At 36.5% G+C, this 26460-nt stretch overlaps 1 protein-coding gene across 3 annotated transcripts in view; it reads right to left on the bottom strand.

Annotated features, from left to right (window-relative positions):
- The window catches only part of lrrk2 (leucine-rich repeat kinase 2), a 96395-nt gene that overhangs the window by 38436 nt on the left and 31499 nt on the right, over positions 1-26460 (bottom strand). For all 3 annotated transcript variants that reach the window (XM_012959985.3, XM_002932204.5, XM_012959986.3), the window contains exons 15-33: positions 26253-26386; positions 25291-25435; positions 23624-23763; positions 22762-22890; positions 19584-19754; positions 18752-19031; positions 16426-16605; positions 16147-16250; positions 14985-15048; positions 12427-12638; positions 11158-11408; positions 8125-8273; positions 6810-6903; positions 3742-3928; positions 3460-3641; positions 2614-2843; positions 2361-2488; positions 1077-1295; positions 457-658 (exon numbers count right to left, since the gene is read on the bottom strand). In XM_012959985.3, coding sequence (XP_012815439.2) covers positions 457-658; positions 1077-1295; positions 2361-2488; positions 2614-2843; positions 3460-3641; positions 3742-3928; positions 6810-6903; positions 8125-8273; positions 11158-11408; positions 12427-12638; positions 14985-15048; positions 16147-16250; positions 16426-16605; positions 18752-19031; positions 19584-19754; positions 22762-22890; positions 23624-23763; positions 25291-25435; positions 26253-26386 — 3201 coding nt within the window. The remainder of the gene's footprint in view (positions 1-456; positions 659-1076; positions 1296-2360; positions 2489-2613; positions 2844-3459; positions 3642-3741; positions 3929-6809; positions 6904-8124; positions 8274-11157; positions 11409-12426; positions 12639-14984; positions 15049-16146; positions 16251-16425; positions 16606-18751; positions 19032-19583; positions 19755-22761; positions 22891-23623; positions 23764-25290; positions 25436-26252; positions 26387-26460) is intronic.

Here is a 26460-nt window from a genome sequence, read left to right as displayed (position 1 = left end):
GATTTGTGGTGTGCAGCTTCCCAAACTATCTATGTATATATATGTATACATGTATATATGTGTATATATATGTATATATATATATATATATGTATATATATATATATATGTGTACATATATATATATATATATATATATGTGTACATATATATATATATATATATATATGTACATATATATATATATATATATGTATATGTATATATATGTATATGTATATATGTATATATATGTATATATATGTATATATATATATATATATATATATATATATATTATATTATATATATATATATATATATATATATATATATATATATATATATATATATATATATATATATATATATATATATATATATATATATATAAAATATACACACACACGCTTATTTTCAACCTGTTCCCCCTGACAGATGAAAGCATTAAATACAAAATATTATTACTGAAATTACCAGATTCATTGAGAAAATGCACTGCGTGTGTTAGTTCATTTTCATCCAAATGCAACTGACTTTCTTCTACAATTTCTAGCATTCTCTCATGACTTATTACAGGAAACTCCAATGGAACATTCTTGCGCTCATTCAGAATTTTTTTTTCAAGCTCTAGATAACTATCTGGAATCAGCTGTCCAAGAACTGGTTGTTCTCTTATCTAAAAAAGGAAAAAAAATACATTTAGCAATATTTGTACGATCTAAAACTGCAAGACCAGTCATAGGGCAAATAAAAAAAAAACTGATGTATTATAGACCTGACAATGTTCAGTAAGGCTGATTTATCAAAATGTGAGATCCATCCATTTTCTATTCATTCCTATGGGATTTTTATAAGTGTATTTATCAAACAGTGATCTCTGACTTTTACCTACTGATAAATATGCTTCTAAAAATCCAACAGAAATTGAGTTTTTCTGTGCTGAGTTGGAAATTATATTTAATTAGTAGTATTTAAATAGCAATCAGATCCTTACTCTGCTGCTTGTGTTAATATGTCAGTATTATGATGCATAATAGACAAAATCAGAGCTAGAAAATCAAATGCTAAAGAATTAAAAAATAAAGTTCAAATACCTTAAAATTCAAACACTCTCTTATGATTGTTTTTCGAAGCTTTGCCAAAAGGTCTGATTCTTCACTGGCATTCACAAAGTGATACTCCCGAATGGAGGGCAGCCCACGTTGATTACATAGCTCCTGTTTTATTTTGCTTATACAGGCTTTCTGACATTTTTCATCAGACACATCTAAGTGCGTTCCAACCAGAATAACTGGGGATGAGGAGGCTCGGGCCTGGAAAGAAATAACCTATTTAAGAAAGCTCAGGCTTGGATTTACAGTTTAAAGATAAAAAAGAAAGTTTCAGACAATATTTTATTAAGGGAAATTAAGGCAGATCTGTTTAGAAGGAAAGTCTGCACTAACACTTTATCTATGAGAAAAGATAAAAGGCAGTCACAACTACCACTAAATGATTATTGGACAGAAAAAATATTTCTTTAGTCACACAATGGAGGAAGCATAGAAGCAAAAATCTAAGATTAAAGGAACAGTAACATCAAAAAAATAAAGTGTTTTAAAGTAATTAAAATATAATGTGCTGTTGCCCTGCAAAAAACCGGTATTTTTGCTACAGAAAAGCTACTATATAAATAAGCTGCTGTGTTGCCATGAGGTCAGCCATTCGAGCTGGAAAAAGGAGAAAAGGCACAGGTTACATAGCAGCTAACAAGTAGATAAGCCCCATATAATGGGGGTTTATCTGTTATCTGCTAAGTAACTTGTGCCTTTTCTCCTTTGAATGGCTGCCCCCATGGCTAAACAGCAGTTTACTTATATAAACTATAGTAGTCTTTCTGAGGCAAACACACCAGTTGTAGCAATGCAGGGCAACAGTACATAATATTGTAATTACTTTTATACACTTTCATTTTTTGGTGTTGCTGTTCCTTTAAGTTAGAAAGCATATAAAGCAGGATTTTTAATACTTTTTGGGCAGAAACTTAAGTATGTCTAGGAGTCATTTATGTTACCCGGAGTTTTCCGGACAAGGGGTCTTGTACCTTAAGTCTACTAAAAAATAATTTAAACATTAAATAAACCCAATTGTATCTTAGTTGGAATCAAATACAAGGTACAAAAAAGGAAATCATTTTTACAAATGTGAATTTTTTGCTTATAATGAGTCTATGGGACATGGCCTTTCCATAATTTGGAGCTTTCTGGATAAAATAAGTAACTACGTGTGATGGGTTATGCCCCCTCCAGAAATTGCCAGATTGTCCCAGAATGCAAACAGGCATCCAGACCAATGCCTTTGATGACCCAAGGTAAAAGGCTACAAAAAGCAATACTTACTTTTATGTTGAAAAGCCAAGGCTTGATGGCATCAACCTCAGAAACACCTTTGCTCAGATCATAAACAACAAGATACAAAGCTTGTGGAGTCATAAAATGTGGGTGACTACAATAGAACTCCTCTTGGCCTAAAGTGTAATTACAAAAACAAGTAACATGTGTTCAGAAAACACTATTACTTTAACTAATGTGTAATACTAACTGTATATACTTCTGTTATAGTCACTTTGCAGTATCTGAGGAAAAAAAGTACCTGCAAAGTCCCAGACATTTAAAGTGATTTCTTTCTTTATTTTGCCTCGGATCAGGATGGGCCAGTCCTTCACATCTATGCCAACAGTAGCTTTTTCTGCACCATGCTCAAGACGCCTGCATTTCATTAGCTGCTGTACTAAGGTTGTCTTTCCACTACCTGTGTTCCCCACAATTAAGACTTTCATGCGATTATAAGGAACAGCCTTCTTTAAACGCTGTTGAAGAAACCTGGAAGCAATTTAGAAATCAGTTAGCCGTATGCAGTCACTTTAATCATGGCTGACTTGTCAGTGTAACAGACACTTCTCATACAATATTCCAAACAAATCCTCCTAAAATTGTACACGTTGTACCTATGTACTTATTTATCGTGCAGTGCTGTGAAAGATGTTGGGACTTTATAAATAATTATAATATTGTAGAGAAAATTATTGCGGAGACTGGGATAGAAAAGCAGTATCAATTTTCCGAGACAAAGCTTCCTTTACATTTTTGTTTTTCATTAAGTAGTCCTTAAAAAGGAATTCGTTGAGCACTACACAGTTGGCACATATGCCAGGGGGGTTTTAGTAGCACAGGTACCAGCCTTGCCTGCATCTCATAACTTACTGAGTTTTTCTAATTTGCAAAACAGACTTTTAATTAACTTCTTATTGATTGGAATAATGGTGTCATATCGCTTATCTACTGATTTTAGGTGCCTATCCAGAGTATGTGAGTAATAAACATGGTGATTCATCTAGAACAAATCGAAAAGGCTGCCCATCTTCCATGTTCCAAATATGTCACAAAAGTCAATTTGCTTGTTATGGCAGAAGGCTGATGTTCTACAGTGAAACAGTACCTTATGAGATCTTTGGCTTTACATCCTATGTGCTTCAAATCTATGTCCAAACATAGCCCATCAAGAGGAAGGTCCCATATTTTTGTAAGTTTTCCCATTTCATCAGGAAAAGTTCTAAGGTCAGGGTTGTAACTTATGTCGAAAGATGTGATGTTTTCAAGAAAACCAATTTCAGGAGGGATCTGAAATTTAAACAAAAAAATTATGATATACATATGGCTCTGAAACATGTCTGTTTTTTCAAATTTTTGCTGTTAACCTTTGTTTTAACCAACATCGTACCTCCTTGATCTTATTGTAAGATAAATGCAATTTTTCAAGCCTTGACCATCTGCATGCATCTTTACTAAGGTTCAATACGCTGATGTGGTTGTGGTTCAAGATAATTTCTCTCAGATTTAATGATGTCCACTCCAGAGGACCAGGAAGATGAGCAATCTGATTATTGCTTAAGTCTATGCTTCGTAAACTGTAAATAAAACAAAGATACACTCCTGTATCTAATGTAATAGTAAAAAATACTGAGGCTGAAAAAAGAAGATACCATATCACCATTAAATTTAAACTTTTACCTTTCTAAATAATATATTAAAAGGCTCAAAAAAGTTTTCTCTGAACAGAAAACAAAAATCTTACCTCGATATATCAGATCAAGGACATTAGTATATGGAGTGATACCAAACCCAACAAATATTGGGGTACATCCCAGCCTAATCATTATTCCAAAAATATAGATAAAGTAAAAACTGGATAAAGGAAACACATTATGGGGCACATTCATCAAAGTATGATTGTTTCCAAAAAAATTCTAGTTTTCGTACTGTGTGTATTTTTGCGACTTTTTTGTTAATTTGCGCATCTTTTTGGAACTTTGCAACAATTTGCACGATAATATCGTATTTGTCGCAACGAGTATGAAAGTCTCAGATTCATTAAAGCTTCGTTATCGTGACTTTCCTTGGGCCAGGTTGGAGCTGCAAAGTGCAACTGAGTCCTATGGGAGGTTTCCAAAAACACGCACAGAAGAATCAAAGTTAGAAAGGTTTTCCAGCCATTTACAATCGTTTGGATAAGAACATTTTGTGACATTCGGAACGTCATTATATTATTGTGACTATTACGATTTTTTCGTAAGCATTTTCATGACATTTCCGATCATCAGAAATAATCACATTTAATGTAAATTTTTCCTATTTCGGGATTCGAACTCGTACTTTGATAAATCTGCCCCTCTATGTCATAAAACTTTGGACGTAAAGCCAAATTTAAATTTTGCATTTAATTTGACATTTTGGCAAAATAAATGTAAAATTGATGACACCATTCACTAAGGTATTTTCACCCATATGTTCTCATAGCAACTTGTGTTAGCTCTAATGCAACCACCAGAGCCTGTTATAATGAATTACATGCAATTGCAAACATTTATAAAGGGAAGGCCTTGGCATTACTGCCAACTCTGAGGAGGTGGTCATTCCATTTGCATCTACACTAAGCAAATCAGACATTAATAATGCAGGCTGGAAGTTACACCATCTGAACACCAATCCTGTGCACTTTACCAATAATGATGAACTGTACACAAGTTGCTATGGTCATAACTAGTGTGCACCTGCAATTATGTTGGAATTCTGAGAAAAGAAAGTGAATTGTGTTTAAAAAAACATGGCAGTCTGCATCCAAAAATTGGAAAAGACCAATTTACCATAGTAAATGAAACATAACATTCATAATGCACAATTCATGGCAAAATATATCCAATAACGTATCTGTGTTACCGTTCTTTAAATAAAACAGGGTCTCTCACTCACAACTGATTGTTGACTGATGACACCAGACTCTGATTTTACCTTCAAATTATGATTATCCTAAGGATTCACTTACTCATGCCACATGCAGATATGTTATTGGATCATTTTTTTTCAATAAATATATAACAAAATATAATCAATTGTGTTTCATTTGTTTAAAGGGGACCCGTCACCCTAATAATTCCAAATTCTTTTCTATTGTGTTTATCAAGCAAAATAAACTTCACTTACACTATATAAATAATATAAATCTTGTTTCCATTAGCCTTGGAATCACACAATCACAGCAAGAAGGCAGGCGCCATTTTTTTGGACACTATTGTTAAGGCAAGCTTTGTATCACCCCAAAATCTTGTATATGCACCAGAATTGGGGACCTGATGCACATGCCCATGTACTGGATACACAATTAGATGGTAAGGAGGAAGTGGGAAAGTGAGTGCTCAATGAAAAGTCAAAGTAATTGTCTTGCCCCACCTCTATGCCAAGGCATAAATGGGGGGAGCAGGCAAAATGTGACTGACAGCTGGGATTTTTAAATGCTTTTATAATGGGCATGGATGTGTTAATATAAAAATGAATATGCGTTTCATGTTTAATTTGAAAAGGAGTTTTATTATACAGCTTTTTATGTGTGTGACAGGTCCCCCTTAACTAGGTTTTCTTCATCTATTTTTTAGACTTCTTTAGATCACATTCATATAAAAAGAGAAAATTTTAAAGGGTTCACATACTATTGAGAACAGCTGTAGTATAATATAATGCACTTTTTTTTAAACATTTTTAAAAACTGTTCCTTCTTTCACCTGCAGCACTCCTCTCAAGTATGCACAGTGGCAGGCAATAGGAATTTAGTAGGCATTTTGGTACAGGTGTGGGACCACTTATTCAGAATGCTCAGGACCTAAAATCATTTAAAGAAACAGTAACACTAAAAATTCTTCATGTCAAAATCCATTCTATACCCCTCTAACAATGAAACTGAACCCAACTGGATTGTTTTGCCTCCAGTAAGGATTATTTATATCTTAGCTGTGATTAAGTACAGTTCTATTATTAAAGAGAAAAAGTAAATAATTTTTAAAAATTAGAATTATTTGCGTATAATGGAGTCTATGTGAGAAGGCCAGGGCCGCAAGGTGAGAACCTTGCCTCAGGTGGCAGTAAGTGGCCAGTTACCAGGGGTGTCAATAGCGCTCTCTGCACTAGTGATGTGGCCCCGACATTAAAGTTGTAAGCGCAGAGTAGGATAGAGGGGGCATATGGCAGCAGCCCCAGTATCGCCACTGGAGATGACCTTCTGTAATCTGGAAGTTTCTGGATAATGGATCCCATACCTGTAATTGCAGAGCATGCTGACCATAGAGTGCTCTGCAGTGACATAAAGGCTTTCCCCCTTAAAACTGGCTGCCCCAATGCAAACTTTTCTTCTGACTATAAATCCATTTAAAACATATGCATTAGATGCAAACTGGCAGTAATTCATTACTCATTAGTAAAATATATTTTTGTGACAAATGTGTTAATAAGAAAACTTACTGAGAAAGCTGTAGAATTTCTGTTGGAATATTTGTCACTTTGTTATGTGACAATTTAACTGCTGATATCTTCTGTGGCAAATTGGGAGCTATAGCTAAAAAACAAAATCCGTTAGACATACAGAAAATTAAATAAAGCAAATCCATCATCATCAAAATTTGACTTTCCCCCTATATTTTTAGCATTGTTGAGTATGTGGTGAGTTTTTTTTTTTTTTTAGCAAATCGATTTTGTCAGGCATTCAAAAGTCAAGCAGCTGATTCCACCAGAAATCTGAAAATTGATACTCAGCAGAAACTTACCTCTACTCAAACTTCCCAGTGAACCTTAATGGTAAACTAAACCCACAAAGAATTGTCATGGTGTTTCCATCAGTGCAGAGGCTGCTCTATGCTTTGCTATGTACAGCAGCTTTATGGACTACATAAAAACTGAGCTGCCCCAGAGAGCCAGAAGTCATATCCATATACATGCTAGATCTGGCTTCCATTAATGTTTAAAGGAATTTTGTGTTGATTTATTTAAGAGTATCAGCATACTAGCACTGACATAGCTCAATGGTGTCTGTCATAAAGGTTATGAGGATAAACCTCCATATTTTTAGCTGGGGTGGGCAGTAAAATATAAAAGTTCACAAAAAATAATTTTGCAGTCATCAACACATCCAGTATGCAATTGCCCCAAAAAATGACACTTATGCAAGAGAATCAGCAAGTTGGGCCTGTGTGGTTCTAAAGGGGCAACTTTTTTTTTTTTTTTTTTTAAAAGAATGCTCTGCTGCTGGCAGGGCTTCATTCAGTGGCTAAGAGGGTGGGTAAATGTACATATTTCCACTTTTCCTGAATCCCTCTGCATCATCAGCTGCTCCTTATCTCAAAGTCTAACAAAGGCTGAAACATAGGTAACAAAATTGGTCTGTTTATAAATGGGTGCATTACCTAAAATTATAGAAATTATATAATTTATATAGGTGTATATAATAACCCTTTCATAACTCTAAACTGAAGCATTCATATTGCATTATAATTTGCTAAAAAACAGAAGGGGTTTGATTTAGCAACCCAGCAGATGCATGCTGATATTTTGTGGCCATAAATATAATTAAAGGATAAACAACTTTAAAGTTGTCATAACCTATACAAAGAAGGGTATCATAAAAGTTTGTAAATGTATGTATGTAAGGATGGGCATTTCCTGCAGAAATATATGACGTATATGACATACACTGGCCCTTTAATCTAAACTGCAACTTTATCATTTGGAGCACAAAAAATGTTTTCAATAATGTACAGATATTTCTAAATTAACTTCTTACATAATAAATTTGTCGTTGCACTAAAAGTCTCCAGTTTTACGCAGTCCTTCAGGAAATCAGTCGCAAGAAAATGAATACTGTTCTTATTCAGATTTATAGTGTGCAATTCTGGCAAGCACAGTGGTATGTGGATTTCAGAAATGTTGTTTCTGTATGAAGAAAATACAGAGAATATACATACACACACACTGAATACATATACAAGGGACAACGTAATAATTTATTATATACAATACTGCATAAAACATTAAAGATGTTAGCTCAAATCTATCATCCATTCTTGAAAATTCAATTTTTAAATTATCTGGGTATAAAAAGCATGATAGTGTGAGCCTGGAAAGTAGAGCTCAACACAGAATTCACAAAATTCACCTCCTTTCTATTAGTTCCTATAGGATTTTTAGAAGCATTTTTATCAATGGGTGAAAGTTAGAGTTGACCATTTGATAAATACGCTTCTAAAAATACCTTAGGAATGAATAGAGGGGAAGAAGTTTTCTGTGGTGAGCTCTAGTTTCACTCTTTAATAAATCTCCAAGTCTAGCTCAAGACTCCTCCAGTTAAATGGAGTAGGAGAAACAATAGCTTATCTGAAAGCAGTTCTAATGGGTAGCACTGGCTCTTTCTGAAAGTTCAGACTCAGGATAATGCACTGAGATAGCTGCCTACACACCAATATTACAACTAAAAAAAATAAATTTGTTGGTTCAAGAATACAATTTTAAATGGTAGAGTGAATTATTTGCTATATAAACAGTGTAATTTAGAATTAAAAAGTACACCATAAAAATCATGACAGATTTCCTTTAAGCTAGACATACAAGCTACATGCCAGTTTGCCTTTGCAAAATTACTTGCTAGCTCACTGGACACTGTATGGGGCCAACCCCACAACCTTCCTGATATCCAGCCAGATGTCAATAAATGGGTTTAAAAATACGAGGATTGCAAGGGCTTTTTGATGCAGAACTCTCTAGAGGGTTTTCATTGATGCATATAATGAACCAATTGTTGGCATGGGGGGCTAAAATGGGTTGCCAAATGAGTAAAACGTCTGCTGTCTGTTGACCTCACAAAACAAGATCTTATAGTGTATAAAGACAGTAAACCAGAACATAAGTCATATCTGTAGTTAAACTGATATTTTACATGCAGTCACTTTTACACGAAATCTACAAGGATGAAGTTGTATTTCCAGAAGAACCCCTTAGCAAAATCAGGCCATTTAAATCTGCAAACTTATTTAGGTTTTTGAGCTGTATTAAAAGGGGTATAGATTCACGGGAGGAGGGGGTTATTCTTCCACTTTACAGAGCACTGGTAAGGCCCCATCTAGAATATGCTGTCCAGTTCTGATCTCCAGTGCTCACACGTGACATTACTGAGTTAGAGTGGGTCCAGAGAAGGGCAACTAAGTTGGTAAAGGGTATGGACAGTCTCAGTTATGAAGAAAGACTGGCCAAGTAGGGTCTGTTAACACTGGAGAAGAGGTGCTTAAGATGTGACATGATAACTATGTATAAATATATAACGGGATCATATAATAACCTTTCTAATGTTTTATTTACCAGTAGGTCCTTCCAACGGACACAAGGGCACCCACTCCGTTAAGAAGAAGGGAGGTTCCATTTAAACATTCGGAAAGGATTTTTTACTGTGAGAGCTGTGAAGTTGTGGAATTCCCTCCCCGAATCAGTTGTGCTGGCTGATACATTATATAACTTTAAGAAGGGGCTGGATGGATTCTTAGCAAGTGAGGGAATACAGGGTTATGGGAGATAGCTCTTAGTACAAGTTGATCCAGGGACTGGTCCGATTGCCATCTTGGAGTCAGGAAGGAATTTTCTCCCCTCTGCGGCAAATTAGAGAGGCTTCAGATGGGGTTTTTTGCCTTCCTCTGGATCAACTAGAAGTTAGGCAGGTTATACATAGGCATTATGGTTGAACGTGATGGACGTACGTCTTTTTTCAACCCAACTTATATGTTACTATGTTAACATGATGATTCCAACAACCGCAAACACTTTATTTTTCATGTAAAATTAATTGCCTTTTGTTTTTATAGTGACATTTTTTTCTAGCGTGCAAGTATGTTTGCTACTCAATCGATACATGAGCACTGCAAATTTTGGTCATTAAACCATTAACACTATCACCTACACTACAGTTTAACCAGAGACTGATATTCTTTCAATCTTTGAACAAATTTAGAAATTTCCATGAAAGAATTGGACCAAATCTGGGGTTGCCATCTGAAAATGGTTTTCACTTCTGACAACCTGGTTTTCAAAAGGGCTGTCCTGGTGAAAACTGCCTGCTCAGACCAAACTAGAAAATCCAGACAGGTCATTGAAATGAATGACACAACAATTAACCAATGAAATGCTAAACACTTGATTTCAATGATTATTTCCCAAAATAAATAATAAATCATGTTCTTTGTTAAGCCAGGATGAAAAATATTTGCTATAAAGCATCTCAATGAAGAACTATATATTATTTATGCAAACTTAACCAACAGATAATTTATATTTGTATAAGTGGCCTATTAAAGAATATAGGTATCTGTAAATATTGCCCTTTACCTTGAGCCACTACCTTGTAAAGTTCTGTGTGCTCCCCTGATTACCTGACACAAAAAAATGCAGTGCTGATGTAACTTAGCTTGTTTGTTTACCCTTGGTGTGTGTGAGCCAGCACAGTGCCTCACAGCAAGAGGGATGAGCTTTAGTACTAAAAATGGCAGTTTTTAACTATGGAATATCTTAATCCCATAATATTAGAAAAATATATTTTACACTAAATGGTTGTAATAAAAAAGTTTTTATTTTAAAATACAGGATGTTTTGTATGATATATTTTTGTTGAGAACTGCAGTGTTCAACAGCAGAGTCTACCAATAAATAAAAACATTTAATTTTTTGTAATGTTCCAAGAAAGTTACTGTCACACTAATGTAAGACTTCAGACAATAAAAACAAGAACACTTTTTCCAGATCAATTGTAAAAGCTGTTTTCATTATAATAGCTTACCCTTCCATTATTAATTCTTCCAGGTTCTGAGTAATATTTCCAATGTTTTCTGGAAAACTCATCAGTTGGTTGTAAGAGAGGTTGAGCTGCTTTAAATTTGGACACATTTTAGTTGAATTCCAGTCCAAATTTGGGCCAATTTCATTTCTCGATACATCAAGAAACACAAGACTACTGATTTCTAGTATATAATGAGGAAAAGATTTGAAGCTGTTGCCTCTCAAGTCCAAGTAAGTTAATGATCTTAATGCCTAGAAAAGGAAAGAGGTTTTTATTTATATATTTTTCACAGAACTATGCTCTATGTTAAATGAAATAATAAGGGTCATTTATGCAGCTGCTAAAATGGCTGGAACAGGGTGTGTGCATGTGTGTTATTTATGGTAGATAAGTGCACCTATTGAAGCTCTGGAACTCTGAAGCTACAGTCATGCCAAAAGTGGTGATAATTCTTGGGTTCCCACAGCAGGTTGCATCAATAGGCTTTTTAAACTTACACCCAGCGAATTGGATTCTAATACTATAAAAATGGTATCAGCGGCCTTAAATGATCTTTGTGCCATTGAACTCATAACTAAGATTTTATGCATAAAGGGTCTTTTTATAAAATAGAACAAATGCCTTAATGCTATTATAAACATATAAATTAAGCAAAAAAATGAGTTATACTATCCAGGTTATCATGTACAGGGTATGGTTTTATTACAGGGAGAAAGCAAATGATTTGATTTTTAGATGCATCCCTCTTAATAATACTTTAAAGGGGCCCTGTCCAAGACAATTACTCCATAGAAAACAAAATGGGGCTCATTTACTAACACTGGCCAAATACAGACCTTACATGCAGCTGGCAGAACAAAATAATCACTCATGGGTTCAGTAATGGATTACAGTGAAGGTGCAAACCAGTGTTAGTTATAAAACCCAATGCTTTTCATCACATTGAAGAACACCTGACCCCACTTAAGCTCCTGGCCCCCACATTGTGAAATGTTACATTTCTGAGATGGGGCTTGGGGCAGGTATAGCTATTTTTTGAACTAACTGCAACTAATTAACTGCATTGAGTGAACTACTAGGGGATGCGACAAACCCAGGGTTCCCCCCGGGGGTAGCAAGGCACAATGTAAACAGTGTTTAAATGCAGGGGTATAAATGTCGCACCCAGGCTCAAAGGGCTTTTGTTATGTTACTGTAAATGTAATACTTTTGGATCCCCTGGTTCAAATATGGATGAGATTTAGATGACAAATAATATTTTAAATTTACCTCACACAGTGACTTCGGAAAAGATGACAATGAATTATGCTGAAGCTCTAATTTTTCAAGACGTTCTAAGTGATTAGTTAAGCTGCCCTTTTTAACAATTAGATTAATATTTTCCAAATCATTTGTTGAAAGATCTAGTGATTTTATATGGTCTTTTTCAGCTAACGAAGATAAACTGTCTGCCCGCTTTATGTTCAAAGACAACTTTGCACCTACAGCAAAAACAAGAAAAAAATAATTCAGGGTATAATATAATAGACTGATCATGGTAGAAATCTGTTTTCATTTTTCATTCACTGCTCCCTGTTGTGTGGAATGTTGTTCCACTGGCTTTTACCATTACCTGTTTTTGTGTTTTTTTTATTTCCTGCATATAAGTTTTTACTACTTGTTTGCAAGTATTTAGTAAATATCTGGCATACCCCTGTATGAAATCCACAAAACCAAAAGATGGTTTTGCTTGGGGTCCAGGAATATGTGGGGCGCATAGTACAAATATAAGCCCCACACATGAATACATGGCAACTTTACAGGCCACTTTACAGGCACTTCATTCAAATGTGTCTACACAAGGTTAAATAAAGTATTGCAACCAGATATTTTGATTATTACAAAATAATCATCCATTTATTGTTCTAAGCACCATAGACCTGTAATTACGGCATAAGGCCATGGTTTATTCATGGATGTTTAGACCCATGTTTACAGGTTTTTTGCCAGACATCCATCTAGTGTCCACTGTCAATTACATTTCCACAATATTATACACAGAGAAAAATGGTAATGGTATCAACATTATATTATACAATGAGGGCATTGTGTTCTGCACACCAACAACAATATGCACCGAATTACATTGCAAAGGCACTAGTACATCAAGCACATTATACACAGTAACAGTATTTGGAACTGCAAGTTCATTATATGAAATGACAGATGGTACTGATATCCCAAGTATATTATAAACAGTGAAAGACAGTACTGAATCCCTTAGAACAGGGCTGTCCAACTGGCGGCCCTTGACCCCCCTCTGTGTGGCCCCCCACCTGTCTGGCTGCTTTGATGGCTTAACTTTGTGTTAGCTTTAAATGGTATCAGTACTGAGATTAACTAATTGATTAAGGTGTGCTACACAATGGACAAACCGGACAAAACAATAGCCCCAGGTGCAAGCTGAACCCTCAGCCAGGGTAAAACAATATCCAGGATAAAATGAAAAAACAGCAGCATTCCGGAAATGTTGTAGAAAAAAGTGACTTTACTCAAGTGCACACAGCAACGCTTCGGGCTTAAACCCGAAACGTTGCTGTGTGCACTTGAGTAAAGTCACTTTTTTCTACAACATTTCCGGAGTGCTGCTGTTTTTTCATTTTATCCTGAGTACTGAGATTAACTGGCCCCCTGCAGTGTTCTCACCTCTGGCTCAGGCTGTAATCACCCACATTGTTCACCTCTTCACACCTCAGACATTGTATGTACTGCCTTGGCCTATGCTGCCTGTGTATAGGCAGCATAGGGTAGGCAGAGTATGGCACATAGGCAGCATAGGGCAGGGAGGGTATGGCACACTCAGGCAGCATAGTATGGTACATAGGCAGTATAGGGCAGGGAGGGTATGGAACACACAGACAGCATAGGACAGGCAAAGTATGGCACACACAGGCAGCATAGGACAGGCAGAGTGCTGTCTGTGTGTGCCATACTCTGCCTACCCTATGCTGCCTGTGGGAGGTGAACCTGGCAGGGGTTTGTTCTGGGAGTTTGTTAGCAGTTGGAAATAGCCATTAAATGGTCCCTAAGGTGTGTAATTATATGCTGGGGGTTGCTGTGCTATCCACAGGGGAGGAGGCATATGGATTTAAGGGTATGTCTTAATATGACATAATATAATTCTTTAACATATGAATGATGGTTGATATCCCTGCAGCGACCATTGTGATAAAATGGGTGTGGTTTGAAGTGGGTGTGGTTTAAAACGGGGGAGTGGGCAAAACTGGTCATTAGCGGCCCTCCACCATGTATGTGAGAGAAATTCCGGCCCTCGGCACCGCAGAAGTTGGACAGCACTGCCTTAGAACATTTATTACAGTGAAGGTCAGTACAAACTTTCATCCCAAGTATATGCAGCAAGAGGTGGTGGGCACTGACACCCCAACAGCATTATATGCAAAACAGTGACTAATGACACCCCAGCACAAATGAGATACAGTGGTATACCTTAAGAGGCAGTGGATACTGTCAAAAATGCTTCCAGAGCTTACATGCTTTCCTCTCCACTCTTTCTTATTGTCTCTTCTTCTTCTTTTCCATTTTGCTTTCCCTTTTTCCTGTTTTTATCACACTTTTTTATACCACCCTCCATTTCTTCCCTCATCACCATTTTAACTTTTACACTTTTCTGTCTGTTCTTTCTGCTACGCCAGTATCTTCATTACTCATTCTTATTTTACCTTTTTCTCTTCTTGTCTTCCATTGCTGCTGCTGCTGCCCAACACTCCATTTCATTGTAGTCCCTCCCGCACCCATGTTCACTCCTGGAATTTACACCTATTACTTACCTGGATAATCCATCTGAGGGAAATCCTTTTTTCGATGTACTGTAGGTTCATCTGCCCAAGTCCCCTACACATAAAAAAACAAAAAACAGCTGTTTGTCATACCTGGGGGGTGGTGTACATATAATTCCTTTAGAAAAAATTTAAGAATTTTTAACTGTATACTCAGTATACTGAGGGTTGTTTCCAAGTGTCTGCTGTTGCCTAGGGGCTCCACTCCTTAACCAGTAGTGCAGTTTAATGTAAAAACCTATTATCCAGAGAATCTAGATTATGTGACACTTAAACATAAATCTTTACAATGCACTAAACCATATAAAATAGAAGTGCTTTTATTTTAATACCTTTGGGTTCAAATATGTCCATGACTGCTTGAAAACTGTGCTCAACCCAGCCCTTTTGCAAGCTTCCGGTTTAGACTCTTCAGGCCCTGATAGACGGAGCTTTGCGATGTCACAGGCAGTCCGTTCCTGCTCTGCACGCTTCTCTCCCCCCCCATGGCAGCAGCACAAGCAGAGAGACACAGAAGGAGTAAACTAGGAGGGGTTTCTCCCTGCTACTGTTGAGTAAAGCCTGTCAGTCAGAGCTGTGACCACTTCCTGTGGGAGACTGAAGCCACTCCCATCTTTCATTTCGCTCTGGCTTCTGATTAGAGAGGTTGTCTATGCAGCTCTCATATGATGACCGTTTTAGGAGGTAAAATGCTTCCAAAACATCTTTCTTTCTGCATCATTTCACATTTTGAGGGAGGGTGAATATTAGAACTGAATATGAACTTTAATTTTTAAAGGAGACATTTTGTGTAAAGTATCATTAATATCAAAAACTAAAAATGCCTTATATACATACATGTAAATAGAATACACTGTTAAGGTGGCCATACATGGGCCAATCAGGTGCAGTATCCATGAACCAAACAGCCCACAGGCCAAACAGATGAATACAACCCAAGAGGCTAATGGAATGGAATGGCTAAAGCTTTTTATCATACAATTTTATTATTATATGAATGGCCAGCTCTACATTATTCTTCCAAAAAAGAAGGTTTGTGTTTGTCTAATGGCATTTATAAAAATGTTTTATATGTTTTATTTTTTGGCGTTTCTGACAAATAACACATACTTTTCCAACGTACCTCTAATGTTTATACTGTTGCAACGCTTACCAAAGAATTACAATGCCTTCGCCATAACTTGACATGGTCCAGTTTGTGAATTTCCAGATTTCCAATGGAATTAGATTTTCTTATCCTAAGTGATCCGCCACTTCCTTTAACAAAAAAATGAATGGCAATGATATAGTGACAAAATAAGGCGATTTCAATTCTAGCATAAAGTTAAATAATATTTATTCCACACCTGTTAACTTGTATACAAAGTTTAACACACGTGATCTTTGCTTTAATGACACAGTGGGTAGTGAGATAATATAGCATATGCAGTACCTTCACTGTCCACATCACTATATGAAATTCCAGCTTCTTCAAAAACATCAAGGTGGGGTAGACTATCTTCACTTTTTTCATGTATCTCTTCAGTGAAACTCAGGTCTCCTGAAGATCTACAGCGTTCTATTTCTGAATTCTTCCTGTGATATCGCAAAACCATTCTTGCTAAAATGGAACCTACGGGACAATAACATACCACGTGGTGTAATTGACACCACACAAGTGTTTCTGTTATTTGTAACTACACACACCATCAAACCATGGAAATAGACTACAATGTAGACCTGGATAAAGCTTCCCCAACTGTGAATAAAAGATAACATGTTCTGACTCCATGGTTACTGAAATGGCAAAACCATTCACAGGTGACAAACTGCATAAAGTATGCCATACAGATAAAGATTCACTGATTTGTCAAGGTCTTTGCCCGATACAAGCCAGGCCAAATCAGCTGATCCACTAAAATCTGCCCATGGATGGCCATTTTAACACTGCTGGGATTAGGAAAAACCAGGAGATGCTAAATCTTGAATTTTAGCCCATATTTTCTTAATTTTTTAAATAAATCCCCCTTAAAACTTGTGAGCAAAACTTATTTTTTATTATTCCCTACGGAGTTAAGCATACAGTATACAAAATGTGTAAACTTCACTTAGGCTCTTTTTCAGCTAGATCATTTGCTAGTGGCCTCACTGATATACCTAGAAAAGAAGACCTGTCACTGCTATTTTTTTTGTGCCAATAAGGGCATTCCATATACATACAAAGCCAACAGAATGCATTCTATATTGGATACACTTGACAAACCAATCTTGTTTATGAAAAATTATTTTCTCAGAGTGCCATAAAAGCAGAACAGGTACCAAAGGTTATTGTTAGCTTCTCTCTTTGAAGCAGGATAAAAATCAATAACTGCTCCCAAAAGAATCTGTGCCCTGACAGTTTAAGTCACCAAGCATAGATGCAATCTAAAATTAATTAAATTGTGCAACTCCCTGTGCTGCCTCAGCGGGACTCCAAGAAAGGTAAATATCTACAAGTTAAATTTAAAAAAAAACAAAAAACTTTTCTTTGATCATCCCTCAGCAGCACAAGTATCAAAGGGTCCCAATGAACTAGAAAAGCAGAAGAGCAAAGGAGCCAAAAGGGGGGGGAAAAAAAAAAAACACCACTAGTAGTGAATAAAGTGGGAGAAATTAATATGGAACCAATAAAGAGCCTTGCTGGAGATTTTAGGGCCAAAAAATTACACTTTTTGCAAATAACTGGTTATAAAATATATATATAAAATGAAAGTTGGCAAAACTAGGTTTCCACAATTCCTTGTTTCGCTATTACTCAATTCAGAACATGACGTATACCTTTTAGAATATGAAAAAAATGAAATAAAGTGCTTCCTATAGTCACAAGCTTTTTACATAACTTTATTGACAGATTGGACAACTCTTCTTTTGCCAACTGCACCAGTGTTTCAAAGGATGCCTTTTCAGCAAATGGTACAAGGGATTTAAATCTGGAACAAACCAGTGTTTTTTCTTTAATCCTAGGTATTTTTTAAAGGTGTGCTGTAGGTGATTGTCCTACTGGAGGACATATGAAGCAGAGACCCAGCTTCCTGGGTTTCCTTGGTAATTTTCTCATTTCACAATACCATGCACAAACCCACAGCACCCAGGGACAGAAATAAACCCAAAACATATTTGGCTTTCCTGCTTTTTGACTGTAGGGATGGTATACCCTTCTTTGAAGGCCTCATTTTTCCCTGAGAAAATCTTATCTGTGGATTTTGGCTTGCTCAGGTGTAGATCTCCAGTCAGGCCAGCTCCAGTCAGACTTTCTTATATTTTTCTGTCAGTAACGGGATCTTTCTATTATAGAGCCCCTTCCCATCGAGCTGGTTAAGAATGGTGCAAGTGAAAAATGTTGTAGATGTCTGGCAGATGTTTGAGTTTCTTTAACACAACTCAAACAATCCTTCTCTGCAATCTTTGATAAATGTATTTATTGTGTTCACATCTAGTGAGACTGGCTACAGTTGTTTAGAAAAACTTCTTATCTTTGCATATATGTATAAAGGAAAGTGAACTGCCTAACTAATATGGCAAGAAGCAAGTTGTAGATATTAAGGCATTTTGGTATCAGACAATGGGTAATGAACACTGCAAGAGATGTTTGTGAATGATGAGTAAATTCACTAACCAGAAAACTATACAGTATTTCAAAAAACTGCTAATGGATATTGATAATCAAAACGTTTGTGGATTGGGGAAGTAATTATATGGGGGCAAAATAAATGAATAAATAATAACAAAAAAGCACTTGCCTTTCTTCCCTTCTTGATCTACTGATGGCTGTTTAAGCAATGGTTGTTTTTCTGTGAACAGTGGAATCAGCCAGGATGGTTCTGTCCTGCCTATATGAAATCCACCAAGACATATACTGTTGTTGGCTGCATCTAAACCAAGCTTTTTTAAAAGCAAGCTTATTATCTCATTATCACACTTCTTAATGCTAACATTCAGGGCTTTTCTGGCATCTTGTTCTCGAACTCCATTATTCAACAACAATTCCACCATTTTAGGGTTGTTCCCTTTCTCACAAACCTATTTAAAATGAATGTAAAAGATCACATTAAATTCAATGAATTGTATCTGATTAAATTGTAGTACAAAAAAGTATCTTTATATTATTTATATATTATTATTTTCTGCAGAAATAATAATGAAGGTGAAAATGTGATTAATTTCTTTGGTGTACTGCACAGGTGAGAATTTGTCCAGTGTTAGTAAATTAGACCATTGTCTACTGGAACCTGATTGCAGTAGCTGGCGTCTTGTATAGAGAGGGAAGATCCCCTATGTGCATGAAGTGTGTACAGGGCCCAGATGAGCAGATGTATTGTAATTGTAAATTATTTCTGGATGATAGTGTCATGGTGTCTGAAGAAGAAAATACAAAAACTAGGTTGTAACTGTTAAAACACAACTGCCCCAAAAATGTGTTTTTCAGCTCCTAAAAAAAAAATCATAAAAATTGTGAAACTGACATTTTTTTTTCAATAATTAAAAGTGTTAAACATAGCCTTAAAATCCATGCATGACAAAAATAAAAAAGACCAACAAATGTAAAATGTAAAAATGCAAGGATCACAATACCTGTATGATTAAAGTAGTATGTTTTGTTTTCGTATTGACATCTGCCCCCAGTAGAAGCAAGCATTCCGCAATTACAATATAATTATCAGCACATGCTTTCACCAATAAAGTGTTCTTCAGCTCATCTTTGGAAGTCATTTCCGCAAAGCAGCCACAGCACAACTTCTGAAACTGAACAATACTAAGATTTTTGTATACAACTTTAACAATTTCAGGTCTATATCATTTAAAATACATAGTCCTTCACTCCACAAGGAACTCATTAACACCATGGAACACCACTAGACTGCAGTCTTACAAAAAAAAATGTGGACTGTATTTTAACTATATTATACCTAAATTTGAAATGTTGGTACCCACTGTGTCAAAGAATAAACGACAGGATATCTCCACAACCTATACCTACAGTGTATTCTGCACACTGCTTTTAAAATGTTTATTGTAACTCTGCTGAAATGAGAAACAAGGTTAGCTCATAGGTTTAAAACAAAAAGACAAAAATCAATGGGGGCCAAAATTGTAGGCACCCCTCAGTAATTGTAATCTCTTACCTTACCCCCCGAGTTGGTGCTCCTGTTAGGAGAAAACCGTAACAGCCAGGGTAGCTGCGAATGAGCAATCCTCTTCTTTCTCTTGTCTATCTTTGGAATGTGGGGGCTGACAAATTCTTTTTTTTGCTAAAGTTCGGCTGTTCACTCTACTGTGCATGTGCAAGCATTGCGAAAACATAAAAAGGAAGAGGATCGCTCTCTCACAGCTACCCTGGGCTGGTGCAGTTTTCTGCATTTCAAATAATTGTACTATGTAAAATTTTATTTTCTATATAAAAATATAAATTTTTTAGTTATAATATTGATGTGTAGGCAGCCATCTTAGGTCATTGTGCCTAATCTTGTGCTTTCAAAAAGAGCCAGGACTTCACAATGCAACTGCTTTCAGATAACCTATTATTTCTCCTACTCCATGCAACTAGAGGAGTCGTGGCAGTACTTTGGTGTTTTATTATTGAGTACTATTCTCATATCAGGTACAAAGAAGCAAATAAAGCATGCAAAAAGGCTATCAGGCAAGCTAAAATAGAGATGGAAAGGGATATTGCAGCTAGGAGTAAAAAGAATCCAAAATAAAGAAAGAAGGGGTGGGAACCTTATTATCATGGGGGGAGGGGTAAGTTGGTTGATGAGAACGGGGAAAAAGCAGAAATTTTGAACTCTTATTTTTCATCTGTCTATACATCTGAGGAGCCAGCTAATGAAGGCTTCCCTTTTAATATGCCCAGTTCTAGTAATTTAGCTACTGACGCATGGGTCACTCTGGAGGAAATTCAAAAGAGACTTGAACATGTAAAGGTAAACAAAGGTCCAGGACCGGATTGGATTCATCCCTGGGTACTAAATGAGCCGAGCACTGTGATTGCCAAGCCTCTTCACATAATTTTTCAGGATTCGTTGAGGTCTGGCATGGTGCCCAGAGACTGGCGAATTGCTAATGTGGTGCCGTTATTTAAAAAGGGATCCCGTTCTCAGCCTGAAAACTAAAGGCCTGTTAGTCTGACATCAGTAGTAGGAAAGATTTTGGAAGGGGTAATAAGGGATAGGGTACTTGAATACATTGCAGTTCACAATACTATAAGTTTGTGCCAGCATGGTTTTATGCGCAACAGATCTTGCCAGACTAATCTAGTCGCATTTTATGAGGAGGTGAGCAGGAACCTTGATGCTGGAATGGCAGTTGATGTCATCTACTTGGACTTTGCTAAAGCGTTTGATACAGTACCTCACAGAAGGTTAATGATCAAATTGAGGAATATTGGCCTAGAACATAATATTTGTACTTGGATACAGAACTGGCTGAAGGATAGATTACAAAGAGTGGTGGTAAATGGAACATTTTCTAATTGGACCAGTGTGGTTAGTGGAGTACCGCAGGGGTCAGTCCTTGGTCCTTTGCCTTTTAACTTGTTTATTAATGACCTGGAGGTGGGCATAGAGAGTACTGTTTCTATTTTTGCTGATGACACAAAATTGTGCAAAACTATAGGTTCCATGCAGGATGCTGCCGCTTTGCAGAGCGATTTGAAAAAATTAGAAAACTGGGCAGCAAACTGGAAAATGAGGTTCAATGTTGATAAGTGCAAAGTTATGCACTTTGGTAGAAATAATCTAAATGCAAACTATCTACTGAATGGTAGTTTGTTGGGGGTATCCTTAAATGAGAAGGATCTAGGGGTTTTAGTAGATAACAAGTTGTCTAATTCTAGGCAGTGTTATTCTGTGGCTACTAAAGCAAATAAAGTGCTGTCTTGCATAAAAAAGGGCATTGACTCAAGGGATGAGAACATAATTTTGCCCCTTTATAGGTCCTTGGTAAGGCCTCACCTTGAGTATGCAGTGCAGTTTTGGGCTCCAGTCCTTAAGAAGGATATTAATGAGCTGGAGAGAGTGCAGAGACGTGCAACTAAACTGGTTAAGGGGATGGAAGATTTAAACTATGAGGTTAGACTGTCGAGGTTGGGGTTGTTTTCTCTGGAAAAGAGGTGCTTGCGAGGGGACATGATTACTCTGTACAAGGACATTAGAGGGGATTATAGGCAGATGGGGGATTTTCTTTTTTCCCATAAAAACAATCAACGCACCAGAGGTCACCCCTTTAGATTAGAGGAACGGAGCTTCCATTTGAAGCAGCGTAGATGATTTTTCACGGTGAGGGCAGTGAGGTTGTGGAATGCCCTTCCTAGAGATGTGGTAATGGCAGATTCTGTTAATGCCTTTAAGAGGGGCCTGGATGAGTTCTTGAACAATCAGAATATTTATTAGAGCACGAGTCACATGGCTGTGGGAAACTAAAAATGTATCTAGCCCCACATTCAATTTCAAACTTGAATATAAAAAATTCTGTTTGCTCTTTTGAAAAATGGATTTCAGTGCATGATTATGTTGGGGTAGCTCTATCAATTGCATTTTGTAAAATAAAAAAAAAAAAAATACAAGTTTTCCCATTACAAAATTCCATGACTAATTTGGTCCCTCAGTTTCCTGTTTAAAATATTTAAAAATATAATGCCACTGAAATGAGGATCTATGAGGAGGACAATTATTAAATAAAAACTTTTGTTACAATCAAGAACTAAATATGTTATTTAATTATAAGACAAAGATACTAAAAAAATTACACATACCTTCATACTCCTTTTGTTGGCCAAACACATTGATATCTGGTAGAAAAGTACTTTTTCAAACTCTTCTAGGTCCAATAGCTTTGCAAAACTATGTGATAGCTTCATTAACGTCAATGCAGTTAGGAATCCCTATAAAAAAATGCACTGAATCAAAAATTAAATAGTGCTTACCAGAATATGTAATAGAATACTGGAAAACTTTAGCAAAGGGCAGGGGCACATAGTACATATATCCGTTTCTCTCAGCCCTATGTTTTTCTGTCAGGCTAAGAGAAGCGGATCTGCTTGCCTACACTGCACAGTGTGCTTGCACTAAATACTACAGTAAGGGCTCTGGTACACGGGGAGATTAGTCGCCCGCGGCAAAACTCCCTGCTCGCGGGCGACTAATCTCCCCGAGTTGCCTTCCCTCTGCCATCCCACCGGCGAACATGTAAGTCGCCGGCGGGATGGCACACGCGGCGGCGCGATTTCACGCAAATCGCCGAAAAAGACTCGCGAGGCTTTTTCGGCGATTTCCCGAAATCGCGCCGCCGCGTCTGCCATCTCGCCGGCGACTTACATGTTCGCCGGTGGGATGGCAGAGGGAAGGCAACTCGGGGAGATTAGTCGCCCGCGAGCAGGGAGTTTTGCCGCGGGCGACTAATCTCCCCGTGTACCAGAGCCCTAACCATCCGAGAGTGGGCACACAGAGTGGACGGATCAGATGTCGGCCTGAAAAACATGAAGGCCGACCTCCAATCAGCTGTGCTCTGTCTGCCCACGGTGCAGAGTAAACAAGCTGATCCACATCTCCTCAGCCTCACAGAAAAACATAGGACATAAAATAGAGAACTGCACTTTCCATTTCAAAGCAACATACCTCTTCTTGAATCCTGACATCATCTTTATACCGCTGTAAAGTAGAAACCAAGTGTGTTGATAGAAGGTGCATTGTTGCAATGCACAAGTTTTTTCTAGTTACCAAATTTGCTAAAAGAAATAAGCCAACATACTGGATTTCTGGAAAAAAGAATAGCAGTGTGTTACTGATCTATGATTAAGCAATTTCATATTTGAATTTACAAGAAAGATGGCCGTCTGAATCTACTTTGCACTTTAATGTATTTCAATTTATATATGAGAATACCATAACAGTGGCCAAAAGTAACCTATTTTGGCAGGGCTGAAATGCATTGAGGTGTGCACATGAACCAATCAAAATGAAACTGTTAAACTTGGAGGTGTTTCATTTTTCTTCATTTGTACAAGTATGGGACATGTTATCCAGTATGCTCAGGACTGGGTTATCCAAATAAGGGATCTTTCCTGTAATTTGGATTTGAAATTAAGTCTACAAAAAAATCATTAATACATTAATAAAATCTAATATAATTGTCTTGCCTCCAGTAAGGTCTAATTATATCTTGGGATCAAGGAACAGTGTTATTATTACAAAGAAAAATAAAATCACTTTTAAAAATTTTAATTATTTGCTTATAATGGAGTCTATGGGAGATGGTCTTCCTGTAATTTTGGAAACTAGGCAATGTAGTATAGGAAGTATGTAGTATAAGAATGTAGTGAAGTGCACCTCACATTAAATGAATTGCTCAGTAAATAATTAATTAGTAGTACACAGATGATCCCCCTTCTAAAAAAAAAAAAAAAAAAAAATGTTATTGGAGGGGGTTGTATATTAGTTAATTAAAACAACAGGCAAAAAGTATGTTTACCACTAGACCTATTTATTGAACTTATATTAATATTTGGGGTGGAATTACTCTTTTTAGCCACAGAGCACTTTTGAATACACTCCAAAGTTGCATAACTAGAGGACCAAGACTTCCAGGAAAGAACTTATATTCTAATCACATAAAAATACCAAATACATACACATCATTTATATGTAAAAGTATATTTTAATTTATGTGATTTCAAAGTATCAAAGCACCATTATATTTTTGTTTTACTTTCAGATTTTAAATTTGTCAAACGAATGAGCTGACTTTATATTTATTTTCCTTCTATAAGGCTCACATTCGGCTGTCAGTATTAGAAGGTTGATTATAACATTCTAAGGCCTTCTTTTGTCTTTTAATCCACCACAAGACATGAAAAAAGGGTGTACTGGTATGGGATCCGTTATCTGGAATCCCAGTACCTTGTATTTGATCCCAACTAAGATTTAATTAATCCTTATTGGTGCAAAACAATCCTATTGCGTTTTATTGATTTTTTTAGTAGACTCTGTAATTTGGATCTCCATACCTTGAAAGACCCCTTATCCGGAATACCCTTGGTCCCAAGCATTCTGGATAATAGGTTCTATACCGGTACATCATAGTTTGGCATCATTTGGTATATGGCAAACAAACCATAATTTGCACTCTCCATGGCAGGGTAAATTCCATACTTTTTTTGATAGCCTGTAAAAAGAGGTTACAAATGCTAGGCCAGTACAGAAATTATATAGTAGTAAACAGAAATCCACCGGCAATTTTCAGACGATGGTAGTTTCAGTATCACTTACAAATATAATAGTTTTACCTGAGTCTCCAGGATACATCTGAAGAGTGTGCAAAATGGTATCCAGAGCGCCCTGTTGTGAAAGAATTTCCAGAGCCCCAGAGCACTCTGAAAGACATCGAAGCACTTTCAGCCCACATTCTTGAATAGCACGATGGCCAATAAACTGAAGATAAAATTATAAATGATCATAAAAAGTACACTAAAAATATTATTTAATAATAGAACTAGGGGTAGGCAGAAGAGACACCTGCACAGGGTGTAATAGGGAGAGCTCTGGTACATACCTCTTCTACCTGAATTCCCCTAGTTTCAGGCCTTCTGTAACCTTGGTTGCAGGCTGACTAAAGTTCCAATGCCAATGGAAGCAGGGCGATTATCACGGTTTACTGGTGACAACTGGGGGGGGGGGATTTCGCCCTGCTTATCATTGTACGAGCATACGTGGTGGGGGGGTTGGCTTGCATTGGCACAGCACTGGTACTAATGCTTGCAGAAAATAAGGTCATTCTTTGTTATTGATGACTTTAATTTGACTTTAAAGCCAATACTTTAGAGTCAAATTCTGTACTGGCAATTACATTATATTCTGCATTAAAGGACAACTAAAGCCAAATTTTCTGGGTGTTCAAATTTCGTAGGCACCCTAAATGAAGAATCTCTAAACTGAAACCCCCGTCCTGCATTAGGCAACTCAATGTCCTTAAAACAATCTTATGATGCCTGTTTTTTTCCCATACCTTGTTAATATTCTAATTTATTGTAAAAATTAAAAAAAAAAAAAAAAAAAGTCTAAAAAGTTTTAGACTGCACTGTGGACACTCTGCTATTTATTTGTGTTTACTTATAAATAAAAAAACCTTTCATAACATTCTAAACATTGTTTAGGCATAGCTAAAATTTAATTTTGGTTGAAGTATCCCTTTCATGTAATGTAAAACAAGCAGCTTGGCAGTGTAATTAATGTGGAAAAATGTACTTACTTTGTTCATGGCTTGCAAAACTAAATTGTGTGTTCCTTCTAACAAACATTGGTTCTTTATTACTTTTTGAGGAAGATTTAGAAATAAGGTTTCTTCTGAAATCGGCGTACTGTTCTGCAAATTCAATTCTTCATCTAAACAAAAAAGGGAAAATAGCAGAATCTCAATAGACTAAAAAATGATAAGCCATAATTAAAAGAGACAGAAA

The sequence above is a fragment of the Xenopus tropicalis genome, chromosome 3 (assembly GCF_000004195.4).
Source record: "Xenopus tropicalis strain Nigerian chromosome 3, UCB_Xtro_10.0, whole genome shotgun sequence".
Classification (NCBI taxonomy): Eukaryota; Metazoa; Chordata; class Amphibia; order Anura; family Pipidae; genus Xenopus; species Xenopus tropicalis.
This window is presented reverse-complemented; position numbering and strand designations above follow the sequence as displayed.